Source organism: Cyclopterus lumpus, chromosome 11 (assembly GCF_009769545.1).
Source record: "Cyclopterus lumpus isolate fCycLum1 chromosome 11, fCycLum1.pri, whole genome shotgun sequence".
In the NCBI taxonomy this organism is placed as follows: Eukaryota; Metazoa; Chordata; class Actinopteri; order Perciformes; family Cyclopteridae; genus Cyclopterus; species Cyclopterus lumpus.
Window position 1 is genome coordinate 7,292,965 of NC_046976.1, and position 18,731 is coordinate 7,311,695.

General features: G+C 41.0%; 1 protein-coding gene across 2 annotated transcripts; it reads left to right on the forward strand.

The window, feature by feature from the left end:
- The first annotated feature begins 3,447 nt into the window (after window positions 1–3,447).
- On the forward strand, window positions 3,448–18,731 carry tuft1b (tuftelin 1b). 2 transcript variants are annotated; one of them, XM_034545033.1, is made up of 12 exons: window positions 3,448–3,626; window positions 12,874–12,951; window positions 13,048–13,140; window positions 13,267–13,341; window positions 13,450–13,515; window positions 13,929–14,018; window positions 14,659–14,769; window positions 15,874–16,097; window positions 16,495–16,600; window positions 16,925–17,008; window positions 17,239–17,333; window positions 17,469–18,731. In XM_034545033.1, exons 1-12 carry the CDS (start codon window positions 3,558–3,560, stop codon window positions 17,539–17,541), a joined length of 1,164 nt encoding a protein of 387 aa, XP_034400924.1. In that variant the 5' UTR covers window positions 3,448–3,557; the 3' UTR covers window positions 17,542–18,731. The 2 variants fall into 2 exon arrangements, with proteins under 2 accessions (XP_034400924.1, XP_034400925.1); XM_034545034.1 differs by lacking the exon at window positions 14,659–14,769 and having other exon boundaries at window positions 3,470–3,626.

Sequence of the window (18,731 nt, forward strand, 5' to 3'; positions counted from 1 at the left end):
TATTTACATGTAAAGATGGCCTCCCTACCTCCTTCAGACACAGCCGCACGTTTTCTTTAATAATAATAATAATAGTTTGATTCTAACATTAATGAGAATGGCAGCTGGGTGGAACGAGCTCCCTATTGACATCAGGACAGCAGAAAGTCTCTACATCTTCCGTCGCAAACTAAAAACACATATTTTTCGATTATACCTTGAATAGGGAAGGTAGCGCCGTAGTAGCACTTTAGTAGCACTTAAATGATAGGACTTTGTAGTTTAACTTTATTGAAGAAATTGTACTTGCTTAGTACTTGTTGTTCTGAGTTGTACTCGTGGTTGAATGCACTTACTGTAAGTCTTTTTGGATAAAAACGTCAGCTAAATGACATGTAATGTAATGTACGTGGCCCTGATGGAGGCCTGAACCTCTCATCCCCACTTCACTCTACTAAACTTGCACTGCACCACTTCACTGCACACTGTACTTTTCCTTCATGACAAGAATATGACGAGATAAAAAAAAATCTATACATCTATGAATCAAAGACTGAAAACGTGTCCCACGGTCCCATTAGAAAGGTTATAAGGAGATTGATAGGAAGTGTGAATCAGGTCTTACAATAACAGCTGTTAACGAAACAAACTGGTACTTTGTATTTACAACAGAAACCAGTTAAAAATACTAATAAACCTGGGGCAAGTTCACGCGATACAGAATATACAGAGACTACAAGATCAAGGCCCGCTTCCGTGCTGCTGCTCCGTCTTTGTGTCAGATTTCTCTCCACCGCTCACCACAGCCTGCCTGATCAGAGATAATACAGATTGTCATTCGACGTGGCATTATGGGTAACTTATAGTAATATCTGGAGACAAATAAAACAAATATAACACAAATTAATGCTTGTATTTCACCTGTTAATACTGTCACATAAGTGCTACTTTTACCTATCGCAGTGTAACCCCCGTAGAGCTGTTGGTCATTTGCTCATTACAGTCAGTTGCTGCCATATGAGCATTAGACTATCCAAATGACAGTAAGCGCAGCCTATGTTCAGTATGTCTCAAAACCTGCAGTGGATTATTATTTCATCTTCAGTAATGAAGCTAATGAAAAACAACCTGACGTAAAGAACGAGTGTTTGGTTCTCTTCAAATAAAATATCCTGCACCTCGTCTCAGTAACAGGTCTTCTTGCATGTTCTCTTTTTGCTCTTGCTGACTTCCCCCCATAGATACTCAGTCTAATCCTTAGTTGGTTTACTGTAATTACTGAAGACATCAAGCTGTAAACTTGACTCCACCTCATCCAACCTTCCTGTCTTTGTCCTTAGCTCCCCTTCTGTTCTGTCGCTTCCCACAGTTGAGACTTTCCTTTTCTCTGTGTTTCATATAGTTTCTGTTTCTTTTTCTTATAATAATAGAATATTCGATGACACGTCCGTGAATATGTTTACAATGGGATTCATTTCCATCAAACAGGCACACCGAGTGTCTAATTAGATCCGTGTTTGTAGATGAGTGCAGGCAATCGGTGGTGGAGCTTGTCTGTGGCACTGTTAGTGGGGTTCAAATACATTCATGATGCATGAAAACGTGAGAACCACTGTCCAAAATGTTAAATGGAGGAATTGTCCACGATTTAATCCATGACATTCAACTCTTTCACCGGAAAGGATTTGGTTTAAAATCCCATGCAGCCTGTATATTGTACAGTATACAAAGGTCAATAATCCATGATGTATACTTTGGGCCGGGCTTTTCAAAATGAGCTGCCTTCCGAGTTTGTGTTATTCTTGCCGGTAATCTATTAAACCCAACAGGTGCCTCACACAATGCAGATGTATGATGTTCACTTCAGGTTATTGAATTTCATTGAGGTGTCCAAAGTAAAACTGTTGTTCGGGTGTCACAGGACAAACGGCTCCTAAAATAATCGAAGTTGTGTCTGAAACTAAGATGTAAACCATAATTACATGATGTAAAACAGTGAGCATTCTAGTGAAGATAATACTATGAGTTTATATGGTTTGAACTGATTTGGGGATAAGACTCTGGTCTTTCAAAGGCAATGGACTTTAATTTCATTTTATGCCACACCTGTAAAGAAAAACCATAAAGCAAGTAACAACAGGAAACTACAGTCTGTCGTCACTTTAAACACACGGAAGTTGGACCGACATGTGTCAGCTTAAATCCATGCTCAGAAAAAATCGATGGATTACTGTTGGTTAAATCTGTTAAATGACATCATCAAACATTGCTAACGTATTACACTTTACACTAGAACTCTGTTTACTGCACTTCTGTTTTCTCGCTGGTTTGATCTATTATTCAACAACGCTGCAAGTAGCTACGCTTTCTCTGGGCTGGTGTGTCACACTTCATACCCCAAAAACATTTTCAAACCATGTGCCACCAAAGGCAAATGAGTTCAGCCATAGGATTAACAGGATAATAAGCAAGTGCAAATGGCCGACAGGGCCGTCTGACATGTGACCAGACTGTTATTAAACAGGACTACATCCTATTTGCAGCTCTGACACCGAATTAGCTGCAGCGCATTGGGAGGCACAGCGACTGCAGATTCCTGGTGCTGACCGAGATGTTGCTTGAAAGTTGGGGAGAAGTTGAACAGAATTGGTTGAAGCAAGGCCGGTCACGAGAGACAGCATATGGGATCAATCTGGAAGAAGATCAGGCAGGTTACTGAAGACAAAATGTTGTTTTTCAGCCGCAGTCGCACCAGATGTCTGCCGGATGGAGGCGGCATCAACTTCTCTGAGGTCAGACACTGTTCATTTCCTGAGTTCATCAGTCATTGTCATCCCTGTAGATCCCAAGGATAAAGAGGAATGTTTGATTTGGATGTATACATCTCACTCTGTGTCGTGTATATAACTTAGTGCCACTTTTTATCAATATGAAGCATTTTAGGCTTCATTCTATAGGCAGCAATGTATGACCTGTTTCAAATATGTAAAGCTCGCTTTTTGTGTGGACCAAAAGAAATGTTTTAATATGAACTATCCTCATTGAATTAAGTTATACACAATCATAAATATCATATCAATATCATACCAGCTCTGAAATGTACCATTTCAGCAGCTCAAGGCAGAGGCAGGTATAGGAACTGAATACAAATAAATAGAGAGAAACAAACAAACAAACAAAAACTATGAGCTATCATGATGAAAATTATAAAACTGATTTTAAAGGTATTCAAATGTTTCAAGTAAAAAAGATCTAAACATAAACGAGTTAAGAATGGAAATAAAATCCAAAGCGCAGACAGACTTCTGTTTCCTGCATCCTGAACGTATGATTCAGTGCATTCCTTTGGAAATGAGCTGCGGGCATGTTGAAGACCTGCAGAGTTCATTTTTACTGGTTTTACTGGACTGGCAGTGAACGCAGCGGGGCAGACGCCAGGTGTCTCTCTGCTCTTTGGTGAAGTCTCTCACAACAGCGTTGCGGAGAGGACGAGATGTAACGTGTCAAAGACCTGACTGAGAGCAAAGGAAAGCAACTCTCGACCGCTATCACGTTGTTTCCATTGTTATGTGAACAATATGTCTCTCCTTTCCGCGGACAAGATGAGCGGCGGCGTGAGAACCGGAGAAGAGGACATCAAAGAAAAGGTGAGTGATGAATACAACTATAAAGCTAATTTAAATGTGTCAACAATACGTTTATGGTTACTCAATCACCACTTTGAATGTCCGGCAACGTCATTCACTTTATTCTAATGACGGACCAAGACAACTGACTATAGTTTACTGAAGGTGAAACTGCACAGAAAAATAACACAAGAAATAAATGTGTATGGTCCCATGTGAGATATTTGAAGATTATGTGAAAGCCACATGTGCTTTTCATTTTCATATTTTTTTTTTTTCATTTTCACATTTTTTGAAAGAGTTTGAGTCCAGCCCACTCTTCTTCTTCTTCTTCTTCTTCTTCTTCTTCTTCTTCTTCTTCTTCTTCTTCTTCTTTGGCATTCCAACTCTAAATATTTGATATTTGAATCGAGGTCCAACACAGCCAACTGTGTCGTGTGTCATATATATATATATATATAAAAGCATTAACTCCCATGTGTGTTGCCCCAAAGTGAATGTGATGATACTGGCAAGTTGGTCAAGGCAAACAGCAAACTTGATCTTTGACTCTGGAGGCCGACCGGAGCCCAGAGCTTGAGCGTGTCATTCTGATGGTATTAATCTGTGACATCATTTAGTCATGTAATGCCTGAAGATGTGGCTGCAATTTAAATTCATGTGGATTTGATTATGTTTCCTAAAACAAATACCTATTGCGTTTTATCTCGCATTGCCATAAATACAGACCAAACAGCCGGGGGGATGATTACTCTGCCACTTGTTGCATAAGTTGAGCGTCACTCATCGTTGACTTTCCCCACAGTGACCGTTCATGTGTCACTGTGTACACGGCACTTTCTCTGGAACTTTAACCCGCTTTGTGCCTTTGAAGAATTAGTGTGGAGCCTGTATTTTAATGTGTGTGTGCACAGAAAATTAAAGCCAGTACACCGTATAGTGCTCGCTCTTTCACAGCATGGCCTACTGTAACTTGATAGAAGTCTGATATCCATACTGAATGAAGTAATGACACCCGCCAGATATGTTTTAATGACTTGAAAATAATTGTAATTTTTCATGCCGTTCGGTCGAGAAACTAATTTACAGAGAGTTCCAAAGAACTCATTACGAAAGTGCCAAGACTTGTTTGTTAAATATTTCAATAGAAATGTCTTCTATTCACTGGTAGTCAAAGATTGTTCTCATGTCATGATGTATATGACTCTGTGACATGTGATCCAGTCATTGTAAAACCTGCTTTTTTACACTTTGTTTATATGGAGATGTGGCAGAAATACAAAGTCATGCCTAAACTCAGCTTCCAGCTTTAATGGGCTTTAACTATTCTTAAAAAGTAGTTTTTTAATTTAATTGCATTGGCTGTAAGTGAATGTATGTTAGTGATAAATGGCTATATACAAATTAACTTTAGTTCACTGGCCCTTTTACTTTTACGCAGCAATGACTCGCCTTTTTTATGTGTCTTGAGTCACGTGATCTGCAAACATCAACTTTGACCTTGTTTACTTCCAGTTCTGCAAAGGATGATGTTCACTGGGGAAACAGTTTCATCCCACTTTTAGCACATTTAGGAGTTACATTCTTTTTTTCCTGGAACTTGACATTGAAGTTAATGTGTGTCCTCTCATAGCGTGAGAGCAACAACGACAAGCTTATTTAAATAGCTCAGCTGGATTGTTTTGGGTTTTTGTCAACTCCAGGGTTTACCTACTAGCTGCATGAGAGAGATCCGCTCTGAGCCTTCTGTGTGCGACACTGACATTGTTAAATGGCATGTTTACACTGCTCACATATCAACAAAAGGATAAACAACTATATATATTCAAATAGTGCTGATGCATTTTTTGTACGCCAAAATAAAAAAATGTAAGATGCACTGCATGTGAGACATAAGATCATACATGTAGAATATAATACACAAGTGATGATACTATAAGTCAGATTTAATGAACAATAATTGAGTTAACCAATTAAGTGTAATTTATCATTACACTTAATTAATACCTTTGGGTTTTGGACTGTTGGTCTGACAATACAAGCAATTTGGGAAGCTTGAACCAGAGAATTTGAGTATTTTTTCTGTCTATCGACTAATCGATTAGTTACAGTTCAAGACAAAATAATGAATAATCAACTTTTTTTCAAACAATCGATTAAGCGATACTTTTTGATTTTTATAACGATTTAGTTGCAGCTCTATAACACTTACAATTGTAATAAAAAACATTTGATTCAAGATTGTTTTATTACTCAAAGTTAAGTTTAACGTTTTACGTTTCAGGTAGTCAGAGACACATGGACACACACACACACACACACACACACAGTCATGGACATATTTGGACTGTGGCATTTGACTTTTGTTTGCACTGTTTTGTTTACATTGCACACACTCAACGTGCCAGTGACTGTTGTATAAAGACGCTTCATTAATCTCTCTTACATAACTGGAGCCACACATTCCTTGGCATGCTGCTACCTACCCCCCGTCACCATGTACCAGATATCTTTAACCCGCCGTTTTATTTATTGGTCACTTATTGTCCGACTAAGTTATGTATTAGTGTATATTTGCATGAAAATGTGTATGAAAGTTGAACCAAGTTGCTCATTTACTATTCCCTAATTAATGAAGATAAAATCAGAGTTGCAGACCTCAAAAGAAAAGTCAGTTTATTCTGATTGTTGTCACACGGTTTAGATTCACCATCAGCAAACCTCTTTTCTCCGGGCGGTTTATTATCCAATCAGACAAATGTTCCAGGCGTTCTTTCCATTGTGCATTTGGCATTGCAGTCCTGCAGGGGAGGCTAGCAGCCATGTGCCTCCCCGGCCCGGCCCTGTAGCTCTCTGACTGGAGAACGATCCGGAGGAAAAAAGGGTTGGGCCATGTTAGGCAAGAAGACCGCGGCTTCCCACGCTCTGAGTCACAAAGACACAGACTGTCCGGACCACAGCTGCCTGAACATCGGTGGGAAGAGTCCCCGACAGCTTCGTCTGCCCAGGTAGATATAAGAGAGATGAAGTAGAGCTTTGGCGTCTGGGTTCATACGAGGTGAAGTGCATGATGGTACCTGCGGTTGTAGTTCTGTCTGCTCCGTGACAGTGTTGGTTTTTCATGATTCATTTGGCTCGGTCCTCATTGTGGACTTGTCATACTAAAAAAATAAAGGGCTAGTTTCCCTCACACAGATGAAAGCAGCCCAAAGGGATATTTGAAAATATCATATACAAAAAAGACATTTGTTTACCCTTTATTTGACTGGCATGATTTAAACATCATGCAAGGAACTACGTCTCTGTTTGTCTTTTGAAGTATCAAACATCAATCTGAATCAGTGGGTTCATCTCCATTACATTTTATTGGACACAGACCCCCTGAATGCAAACATTGCCGTTCGGTCAAAAAGCAACATTCAAACTTTTTAGAGTCACTTCCTATTCGCCAGTTGTGTTGTATTGGTGACACATGCTGTTGGTATTAATCAGAAGGAGTTAATAATTAACATGTGTGATGGTTTAAAGCGAGACTCGCTGATATCAGCAAGTGACCATGTTTGAAGTGTTTTATGGCTTTTCTTTTGAATCATACGTTGCTTGGTAATAAAAGTACGTTGTTTTGACTGCACTCAGAGATGGACTTCACGCTTCGCTGTGATCTCTGGAGGCACCGGGGAAAGGAACGCAGATACGGATCCACCGTTCTTCTCTCTCAGCTTGTTATAAAGATTTAGTCCATAGATTTATAGCCATGTCTGGTTGATCCTATATTCCTCGCGTGTGCTTACGTATCCGTCGGCCTGTAGTACAGCTGAGCACAGCAATGACATCATCTCCAACAGCACTCATGGAGGAGCTTGTGGCTCCATAACAGGGATTGGATGGCCGTGTATTGATTGTGGGAGGCCACTGACTGGTATGAGGATGCTCTTGATATATGTGTGTGTGTGTGTGTGTGTGTGTGTGTGTGTGTATTTGTTTGTGTGAATACATGAAGGTCAGAGATATTATCTTATCTATTCTACTTCCTTCTACTCTACTTTACACTATGCACACTCTACTTTGTGCCACCCTGTTCTTTTTTTTGTTAACTATTTGTCGATCCTTTAAGTCAATAAGTAGAACAACTACATTGTCATATTTTGCTGAGTAGATTAACTCTTGAGGTAATTTCTAGCAAAATGGCAAACATGACTCGGTTCCAGCCTCTCGATTGTGAAGATTCGCAATCTTTTCTTTGTCGTACTTTGTCTGCCTGAACATGTCCGTGTTTTGGACTAATGACGTACTTTTGAGGTTTAGGAAATAATCATGGACATTTATGGTATTTCATTGACGAAACCAGTTTTTATCAACAAAAAACAAATCTGCAAATGAATTGACAATGAAATAGTTGTCCGCAGCCTTATTGCACTTTACTTTGATTCCTTAAATATGAATTACAGAGGAGCTGTGATGTGTTTCACACTGCTCTGTCCTTCTGCTGGACACTGGAGACAGAAAACAGACTCTCTACCACATAATCTACTTACTTTAACGCTTCATTTGGCGCTTGGCGCATTGTTTTCTCTCTCTTGCATGGTTTCACTCCAGTAGAGGTCAAGTCAATTCGATTTCACTCGGTACGGAGACACTCCTTTGGACACACTTTGAGAGGCGTGCAGCGATCTGTTGAATAAGGCAACGCTGTTTTGACCACCATGCCTCCTGTTTAATGACCAGCGGTGATCGTGGAGGTTACTGGCAGCACAGACCATGAATGTGACAATAAAACCGACTCATCGTAACTGTCTCCCCGTTTTGATCAAATGCAGTTTTTTCATAAATCATTCATTACCTACCGTACATTAAACACAGAATTTGGATTATTTACAGTGTCTGCGTGTAAACTAAGTACGTATTACTGTAGAAAATAGCAGTATGAGGTTACTTTGTCGTAAATTCATTTGATGTTGCATAGTTTTCCCAGTAGAAATCTTTCTGCACAAAATCTAGCAAGGCATCACACCCCAAATTACTGGGAAAAGGAATGTCCAATCCCTTACTCGTCAACGACATGCCAAGGCCTGCTGATACATTGGAAGGTTAATCCTTTAGTTTTTTTTAGCTTTCTGTTTTTGTCTTTTGATCTTCATCATTTAATTCATGAGGATCTCTGATTGATGTAGATTTATGCTTCGGAGTGAGAATCAATCAACTGTAATAGAACAACAGCTGAACACCTCCGTTAACCGTATTGATATCAACTCGAAAGCAATTATCATTAGTTACTGCATCATACATATTGAAGGTAGATTGTATTATGGAATGAGTGGATGTGTCCACATGACACTTGTGCCTTTAAGAGGTATGAAACTCACAGGGATACAATTTAACCTCGCAGCTTTGGTTTACTCTGTGTTTATAGATTAATTTGAGGTTCCCAGAAATTACAAACAAATGGAAGTTAAGCATTCCCTGAGCTACAAGTACAAAGCGGAAGATGTCTTCAGCGTAACCTGTTCATTGACAAAATATACTCATATTCGTCATCGCGCAAACTTTCTGATGCAAGTCGGTTATTCTTGTCAAAACACAAATGTAGGAGCTGTTATGTTAGGACTTAGTTGTTAATGGTTTGGACAGGCCAGGACCACAAAAGTATGCGCTGATTCAATGTTTAATTCCACCGTGGAGCATAATCTCATCCATTTAACCTGTAATGACGCTTAATAAGCACCATTTGTAGGAGCGGTTGTTCCAAGCAACCCTCTTAAATCCATATTTATTAGTTTGGACTGTTGTTATGGTGCTGTGCAGTTTATCTCTGCAATATATGGACAATAAAGGACTCGGTGGTAATCATGCAGAAGAGATCTTTCTGAAACGTGGAGACAAGTCTAAACAGCAGAGATTGCTTTGGCGCTCAGTGCTCGGTGTAACACTTATAAAGGCAACACTGTAGTCTGCAGTTTCCCATATTTCTTTTGTCTCAAACTGTTGCTGTTTTTACCCGGGATCATTCTCAGTGAAAGAGGCAACCCCTCACAGGCAAAAGCTTGAAACAAGAGCTGTGCACTATTAAGGATTCATTTGCATTCTGGGAACCAAAATATACCTGAGGTTTGCCTTCAATGCAGCTTCATGGGGAAGCAGATTATCACCTGTAAACTATTCTGCAGATGTGCTTACTTTGGAACTCTGTGGATGAAACGTGTCAGTGGGTTCCAAGGGAAGGCAGGAGGATAGCGTGTGGTGAGGAGCTCCGTACAGTAACCAGCTCCAGGGCGTGTCTGTGCCACGATCCTCTGTGGGAAGCCCTTAAACTGTCACTCCTTTTGATCGCAGTATGAAATGTCGGCCTGCCCGTCACTTGCCTGACTGATGGTTTTTTGAAAGATCTGTGTTTGACATGCAAAGCAGAGAACTGTTCGCTTACGTAAGGAACCAAATGTGTTAGCCACACGTGACGTGCCGGGTCGCTCTCCTTTGTCCTTAACCCATACGCTACTTACTCTGTGTCGTTATGACTTATGGGACTTATGTTCGCACGCATTCTAAAACTCATAAACAGTTTCCACCTGTTCACAGACATTACCAGTGACACAATAAAACGCATACGTTCAACAGGTATCCTGCAAACAACGATTCTCTGTTCGAGGAGATTCATATTGACTTATATAACTCACACACACACACACACACAGTAAAAGTAAGTGTTAGTTGAATCCCACAGGATGTTACAATGCATTTTGCTTGTATTGAACAAAGACGATACAAACCACAGTGGTACTATGCGCCCATGTTTCACTACTCGTCATGATCTGCAGGCAGGAGGCATCACATGATTGTTGATTGCCTAATATCATATAAAGTGTATTAAACTTCAAGGATACAATATGGGCCTCTGTGCAGGGTGTTGCTATGTTGTCACATAGAGCTGTAACATTCAACCACTGACTGGCAATTAACCGCATGACTGCAGTTACTTGGAAGCCAGATTCAGTGAAGGGCTTTTCCCCAGGGAAGGGGTGATTGAATGAATAAAGTGAGTTGTGTGGTGGTAACAAAATCTAAGCTTTGCAAAATGTAGAATTCCTGTTGGAATATTTTCAAGATTCCCATAGTCAGCCTCAAGAGTCAGTATAAGTTATTATTGCCTTCACACGAAGACCGACTGTGGTATGTAAGAACGTGACAGTGCCTCTTTATCTTTCCTGCACTAAAGTAAATTACAGGTGTTTAAAGCACCTTAATTAGGTGTACACTATGTGAGCTGACGGTGCTGTATGTCAATACTGGATGACATCAACCGATGAACACATCATCAAAGAATGGGATGCTACAGAGCGAGTATTTCAAGGGAGTGCCTTTTTATGCAAATAATTACAGATGATGAGACATATAAGGTTATTGACGTCCTGTAGCTGGATGTTAAGACAGGGAGGCAGCATCTGTTTCTCTTGCTCTTGATGTACCTTGGAAGAGTATCACCCGTGTGTGAAACTTGTAAAGAAAGACAATTCTGGAAAACACAAGTGAGTGCAGCTGTATTATATAGAATAAACAAACTGTCTATCCATATTAATCCTTCACATTCCATCATTTAGTCTGTTAGACTAAGACTAAAGATGAAGTCAACAAAGGAATAAAGGTAATACCAGTGCAGTCATCTACAGGACATTTTGCTTTTGACTAAGAGATTACGTGCCATTTGATCTGATCGCTCTAATTTACTCTGTAGCTGACGCCCACACAAAGCTGAATTAAGGCCACTGATGACGATGATGATAATGATGATGATGATGATGATGATGATGATGATGATGATGATGATGAGTGCCACCAAGTAAAATAGTCTAAGAGTATTTATAATTCTGTAATGACTGATAATATTCTTTCATTCTTCATCTCATGTACTGTCGGCTGGAGGCACACAACAGCTACAGCAGGTCGCATATAAGCTACACCTAAATATGAGCACGTACACACACACACACACACACACACACACATAACACCATCTAGAGGCCAGGGTTAAGCGTGATTCAGGTTGGGGATAAGATAACAATTAGATATGTTACATAACTCTCCTGTACCTGGACTTTTAGCCTCCAGCTAAACTGGAATTAGTTTGTTAAAGTGCCAACTGGTTTTTTTTCTTTGCACATTCAGAGGAAAAGTGACACAAGTTGTGTGGAGCAATACCTCCACCTAATTAAATGGGTGTTGCCGTCGAGGATTATGTATTGTTAGAGCCATAATTTGCTTTGGGGAAAGGCTGTCCTACTATAGATGTGTAAAACACATCTATAGTAGGACAGGTATGTGAGCGTGTTTGTTTCTATAATTTATTTTACTGTCAACTGATGCCAATTGTCATTTCCTTTTTTAAATGGAGATATGCTTCAAATTGTTTATTTTTTCACTTTCCCATCCTGTTTTCTAAGTTATTCACTAGATAATGGATTGTTTGTTTGTCACTGAAGCATAAAATCTGAATAACTGCAGTTCAAGAAGAACGTGTTGAGAAGGGATGTACACTGTTAATAGGCCATTTGCAGTAGATGATCTTAAATAAATAAAGTTCTACAACATGAAACAAATCAATAGCACTGGATGATGATGTGATCTTCAACTCAATAGCTATGATCAACATGGAACAACATGCACTTCCAGTGAAAGCCTACAGTTATTATCAGGGGAGTCTCCATTTTAATAATTGTCAATAATTGAGCAATGCTGAAGAAGCTGGCGCCACATTAGAAACAGCTTATGATCAATAAATAAAGGAGCTATGAACTCCATTGAAAACTGCTATGTTATATTAATACTTTGTGTTTAAAGGGAAGTTCTCAAAGCATGTACTCACACAATCTGTTTTTATTTCAAAGTTGAAGTGAGAGTGACTCAACAGTCACGCTGGTTTGAGTGTTGGTATTTTTGGCCTTTACTGAACAGGACTGGTTTCATTTTCTCGAGTGAGCAGATTGGACTGTTTGGTTATAACCACTAGACTTCCCCCCGGAGGGATGCAATGGAAATGGCTCCTCTGTGTCGGGTTGCTAGGCTGTGTCGTCAAACAGTGTGGCATCCACAGAGGAACTTCAGTATGGGGAAGTTTTATGACAAAAAGAACGCCCCTCTTTCTCGGCTCCACCCTCTTTCTCACTGACGCCTTTCGTTTTAAGCCTCTCTCTCTTCTCTACGTCGGTTGTTTCCCTCAACATCCCCACAGCTCCATTTAGTCATGTAGTTTCTGTTGTGCCCTCATCCTTCATTTCAGGTCCAATCCAGGCGGTTTAGATTCACTCTACAAGATCAGGATCAGTCCGACTGCACCTCGGAGCGGCACAGCAACAAGGTACAAGATTAAAAAGGAAAACTGTTTAGCTGTGTTGTTTACTGACTGAACAGGGGGGAAAAGGAAAGTACAACTTTTTGCTTTTACTGAATATAGGAGGGCAGCATTGCAGTAGTGCTGCCACAGAAACCAGCGGCGCAGGAAGAAACACTTATCTCTACCAACGAAGAAAGGGTTGAAGTCCTTAAGGTATGTGAGCGTGTTTGTTTCTATAATTGTACGCATGTGCGAGCCAGTCCACCTATCTATGCTTATTTAAAGTATGTGTGTGCTCACCCCTACTATCTAACACACTGCCATCATTGTGGCGTCCAGGTTTATCTCCAAGCCCGTCCAGAGGCGGGGGAGAGTGTCAACATGATGACAGACGAGGTGTCGCAGATTCAGGAGGTCAGTGTGCGACTGCATGGCGAGTGGAGAACATTAGCGTGTGTGTGGGTTGAACAAGGGGAAGGGCCTCGTTTCTGTATGGAACCATTCTTGTTTTTGGTTTTCTAGGTGAGGTACTGTCTAAAGACTCTGAGAGAGCAGATGGCTGCCAGGCAGAACTCTAACAACAACAAGGTACACACCCTCTGCATCATACATGAAGACGTTTTGATGAATGTTGAGCTGAAACAATTAGACCAATAATTAATGAACAAAGAGCAAAATTGCAGTTTTTAAAAAAAATAATAAGAACAAGTCGAGGCAAAGAAGCTTCGATAAAATCCTCACCAAAGCAGAAGCCTGGACACCACGAGTCGTGTGCTTTTAATGCAACACCAGGAGCCCTTGAATGGCATCAGCAACTCATGGTGTGACTAATCGTAGACGCAGCAAAGAATACGATGCATTACAATAGTACATAACTGATGTTTCACAATGTGTCGTGTTTCCTTCAAGTGAGCTCCCATGGCCACTCTAGTTGTACATTGTGCGAGTAAAAGGAGAAATAAAGCCCTGACTCCACTAACCAGCCGCTGCTCTCCCTTCAGTATCCAGCCAATGTCTTCAGAGTGAACTTATCCAGCAGCCCAGCTGCTGTCTCCAACGGCAACGCTGTTCTCACAGAGTCAGACACTCAGGTGAGCTAAAAACAATACTTGAACTGATGTTTTCTGTGCTTGCTTTCATGATCTGATCCTTCATCAGTTTAATATGAATAAACTGCGGGGAGTAGCAGAAACCAATTTCAGCTGAAACTAGTTTGAATGCTTTTAAATTAGTATTTAAGTGACATTAAGTGCATAACATCCATAATGGAAAAGATGTCTGGCCCTCCAGTGCTGTCACACTCAGACAATCCAACTGCCCGCTGCTCCAAAGAAAACAGTGCCAGACTCTCTGGAGCTGATAACAAAACGTACCCCACACATCGATAGACTCACTTACATCCTGACTAGTAGTGCGCACACACAAACACAGCCCACACACATACACACACACACACACACACACACACACACACACAATATTGTATTTCCCATGCATTATTCTAGACTCGGCACGTCACAACATCTCCTGTAACACAACACCGTAATCTACCAGGGCAGTAGGGTCAGAGCAGGGAGGTATTGTGGCTATCCATACACAGTGACCGGCATGCACACGTTAACATCAGCGGCCGCTCTTATCTGTTTGTTGGCACCAGCCTTGCCCTCGGGTTCAACTTGTTCTATTAAGCCTGATTGAGCGTGTCGCTTTCTGTCTGCCCCGCACTCTCAGGTCGGGGATAGTCCGGAGGAGAGTGTGAGGCTCAGGGAGGTGACCAAGCGTCTTTATGCGCAGCTGAAAGAGATGGAGACGAGGCATCAGGAGGAGAGGGAGACACTGCAGGTCTGTCTCACGAGACCAGTAACATGACACAACTTCCTGTCTGCGGCTATGACTCACTCCTCGACTGCTGTCTTGTTCCTTTAATCACCCTCATTGGCTGTCATTATCTGTGGACTTCATCCTTCATCCTGTGATCCCCCACTGTTTGGATCTTTGCTCTGCAGCCCATTACTCCGTCAGGTCATGCAGGGACAGACTAAGCACAAGCTGATCTGTCGGGCACTATCCCTATGGCCTTGTACTAAAACCCTCCTTTACAGTTAGCGGCACCAGCACAATTATATTGATACAATAGGCAGAGACATAGAACCATTTACAGAGTTTCAACCCTAACGCGTCATTTTATTCAGCTTTAGTGCAAGTTTAGGTTGTGATTCAGACAAGAACAGAGCAAATATGACAACACTTAAGAAAATCACTACCAATTACACAAACCAGCAACTCCTCCCTTTCTCCTTTGTGGGTTTTAGTATGCATTAAGGACAGAGTACGTTTTATTCTGTCACTTGTCACAATGTCTAATAAGGAAGGTAGAGGAGTAAGTCGTCTCGTCCCAACAGGCGAATGTCAGACTATAGGCGTGTAGGGAAGGATCATTTCAGGTCATAAAATTTGAACGTCCATTATACCTAATGGTTATGAGATCTATTGCACTCCCAAAGTTAATCGCTGGGATCAGGGAAACCCACCAAGTTGCTATCTGAAAACATGAGCATTCAGACAATCAGAGGATTGAAACAAACTAAACTGAATTAATTAAACTGATGAAGGCTAAGGAAGGATCTTGTAGATCAAAACATTGCCTTGCAAATATTTATTTGTAGCCTAAGAGTGTGCAGACCTCCTTTGTGCTCTGCTGTTTAGTATTTGTTGTTTTACACCCGAGTATTTTTGCCCTGGTGTGCGCACAGTTGGTCCCTCTTTAGATAGGGATGATGGCCGCACTCACTTTTGGTTCCAAATAAAGTGGTTTGAATAATCTGGGTAATTAAAGGCTAGCCCCAAACAGCTTCAATGTGACAGAGATCTCATCAGCCAGAGTAACTGAAAACAGTCATTGTTTGTGTATGCAAATAAGGTCTCACTCTGTGGCTCCCCCCACAGGCTGAGTCACACGAGTGCAGCGCTCGTCTGGCCGAGCAGTCCGAGCAGCTGCAGACGGCGGAGAAGCGGTCGGAGGAGAGGGGTCAGCAGGTGGAGGAGCTGCAGAGGCTGCTGGGAAGCATGGCGATCGAGAGCCGCAACCTCAAAGACAAGATGGCGGAAGGGGAGGCAGAGCTGCTGCAGCTCAAAGCAGACCAGGAGGAAGGGGAGGAGAGTGAGGAGAGGTGAGAAGAGAACAGAAACAAAGTGATGAGACAAAGTACAATCATTGGTACACATAGGGAGAAGAAATCTGTATACAATAATGTTATTTTTCACTGTTTGATTCCCTGAATTCATCCTCATTATACATATTCTAATATGAGAAAATATATCTCCAAATATAATTTAGAAATAATTTAGAACTTATTATTACTTAACTTATAGTGTAAAATACAAATCTTGACAACTAACATGACCTCAATGAGTCAAAATGGCAAAATGCCTTTTTGAGTAGTTTTCTTAATGTATGGCTTTTTCACTTTATCCGTTTGCTATTAATTTAATATTAGTAGTAATGTTAGTAATAGTTTTTCTTACATTAGTTTGACAGAGTTTTCTCATATATTTGTGTGTTTGCAGGTGTGAGGAGCTAGAGAAGGAGGTGGCCATTCTGAAGGAAAAGATCCATCACCTTGACGACATGTTAAAGAGTCAGCAGAGGAAAGTCCGCCACATGATCGAACAGGTATTTATGACCACAATCTACGAGCAGTGCAATGTGTACACAGACACACACACACACACACACACACACACGTCATGCAAATGAGGCGCTCCGGTGCCCACGACTGCACAGGAAGCCATTAACAAGGAAATTAGATTTTGAGGAGGCGGACGCATAAAGAGTAATTGTAATGTGCAGGAGTGGAGTCGAGAAGAAACGTGTGGTGAAAACAAAAAAGTCACTCGTCATGAATAAGTGATGCCGCATCTGCTCCTGCAGGACAAGTGTTTCTCGTGAGCGTATCACATCGTTTGTTTGTGTTTGTTTGTTTTGTCCGTGATACAGCTGCAGAACTCCCGGACGGTCCTCCAAGAGAGAGATCGATTCATCGGGGACCTGGAGGAGAAGGTGGCTTTCCTGGAGGCTGAGGTCAGGAGCCTCCTACTTCTCATCTGAATGCGTTTTCGTCTGACATTTTGATAAAGTACACAACGTGTGTTTTTAAGTTGTTCCTTCCGTGCAAAAGCTTCAAAACTTTTCCAACCAAGTAAAAGTTGAAATGCTGTCCTGCATGTGAAACATTCGTACCACTGCTCTGCGATGGCAATGGTGCTTCTTTGCAACACAGTGTAACGTCTTCAACCCCTTTCTGTCTGCAGAACAGAGAAATGCATGACCACTTGGATTACTTCCTGGCAGGCCAGGAGTCTCCGCCCCTTGAATCCACTGTGAAGAAGCCAGAGGTTGTTTACAGGTAAGCTGCTTGTTTTCTTATCTACATTAAGAACGCTGATTTCCCACTGAGACGGTGTCTTGTCTGCCAGTCATGCTAAACTCAAATGTCCACATGAACCTCAAAGCATTCAATTATGTGTCCCCTTCTGTGCAGTAAAACACTCACACCGAGGACACAGACCAACAAGGCCCTCCCGTTCATCAAGGTCATCGAGCTCAAGTCCTGAACAGTGTCAACCAAAGGAATGACCAGATGGAAAATACTGTGTAAATATATATATATATTTAACCACCCACCGGTATGTAGAACTTAGATCGTAACAGACCTCATGGTGACAAAGCACATTGGTCCTTTGGTTAGCACCTCCATGGTTACTCTTGAGGCTGTTCTGCGTACATTTACTGCATCCTCTCGGTGTCAAACAGAATGTAAAAAAAAAGGGAATTCAAACTAGGATCCGATGGTCGGAGAGATACAAGGAAGGAGCTGTGCAATGCAAAGAGTTGTACTGAACTTCTTACATGATACACACAGACACAAATATGTGCAGCGTGCACTCTGTCAGCAAGTCGTAACGAGGCAAGAGTTCGGCAAAGTTTTCTGTGTTTATTTGTATCCGACTCCACTTCTTTCCCATGCAAACATCTCAATAAAGATGTTGGAACAGCTCAATGTAAAAGGTGGGTTGAGATTAAACACACTGTACATGTTTTAATGTCCCTGTTATGCAATCGTTTAGACAAACGTACAAATGATCCACTGTGTTGAGTGTTTTCAGCACTTCTGCAGCCGACAGCCTATTGACCTCAATCTGAAGCAGCAGCAGGTTTGGGGACAGATGCCTCAGTGCTTTGTACCACATTGCCAATGGCAGGCATGCAGTTGGAAATATGAGTTATATTTAACTTGAATATATTTCTCTGACGTAAAAATATTATAAATATTATGAGTGTTAATGCTATTTTATATATTAGAATCTTTTTAGCCATGCTAGTAAATACTTATTTGAGGCTACCTGTAGAGATAGAGGCTAGCTGATAGCAATACTTTTATTCTCATATATGCTGCCAAGTGTTGCCTCAACATCCTTATTATTTATCCTGTTTTATGTCGCATATTTAATAACAACACCGTTTCAAACTTACTGACATCATTATGCATTGTTGGCTGTTTTTCTGTAAACTACTTGGAATCAAGGATGTACATTTTTATAAACTGAGTACCCATTTACTGTGAACACTGCAGATAGATACATTGAAGTTTGGTCTGTTATTTCCTTGAAGACTGTCTTTTTTCAATACCATGAAATACCTGGTTTATCTGACTTATTTGTCATATCGCTGATGTTGCATCTTTACTCCGTGTAACCGTGTACTGACACCTAGTGGAGATTTTATTAAAGACTCTGAGAATGAA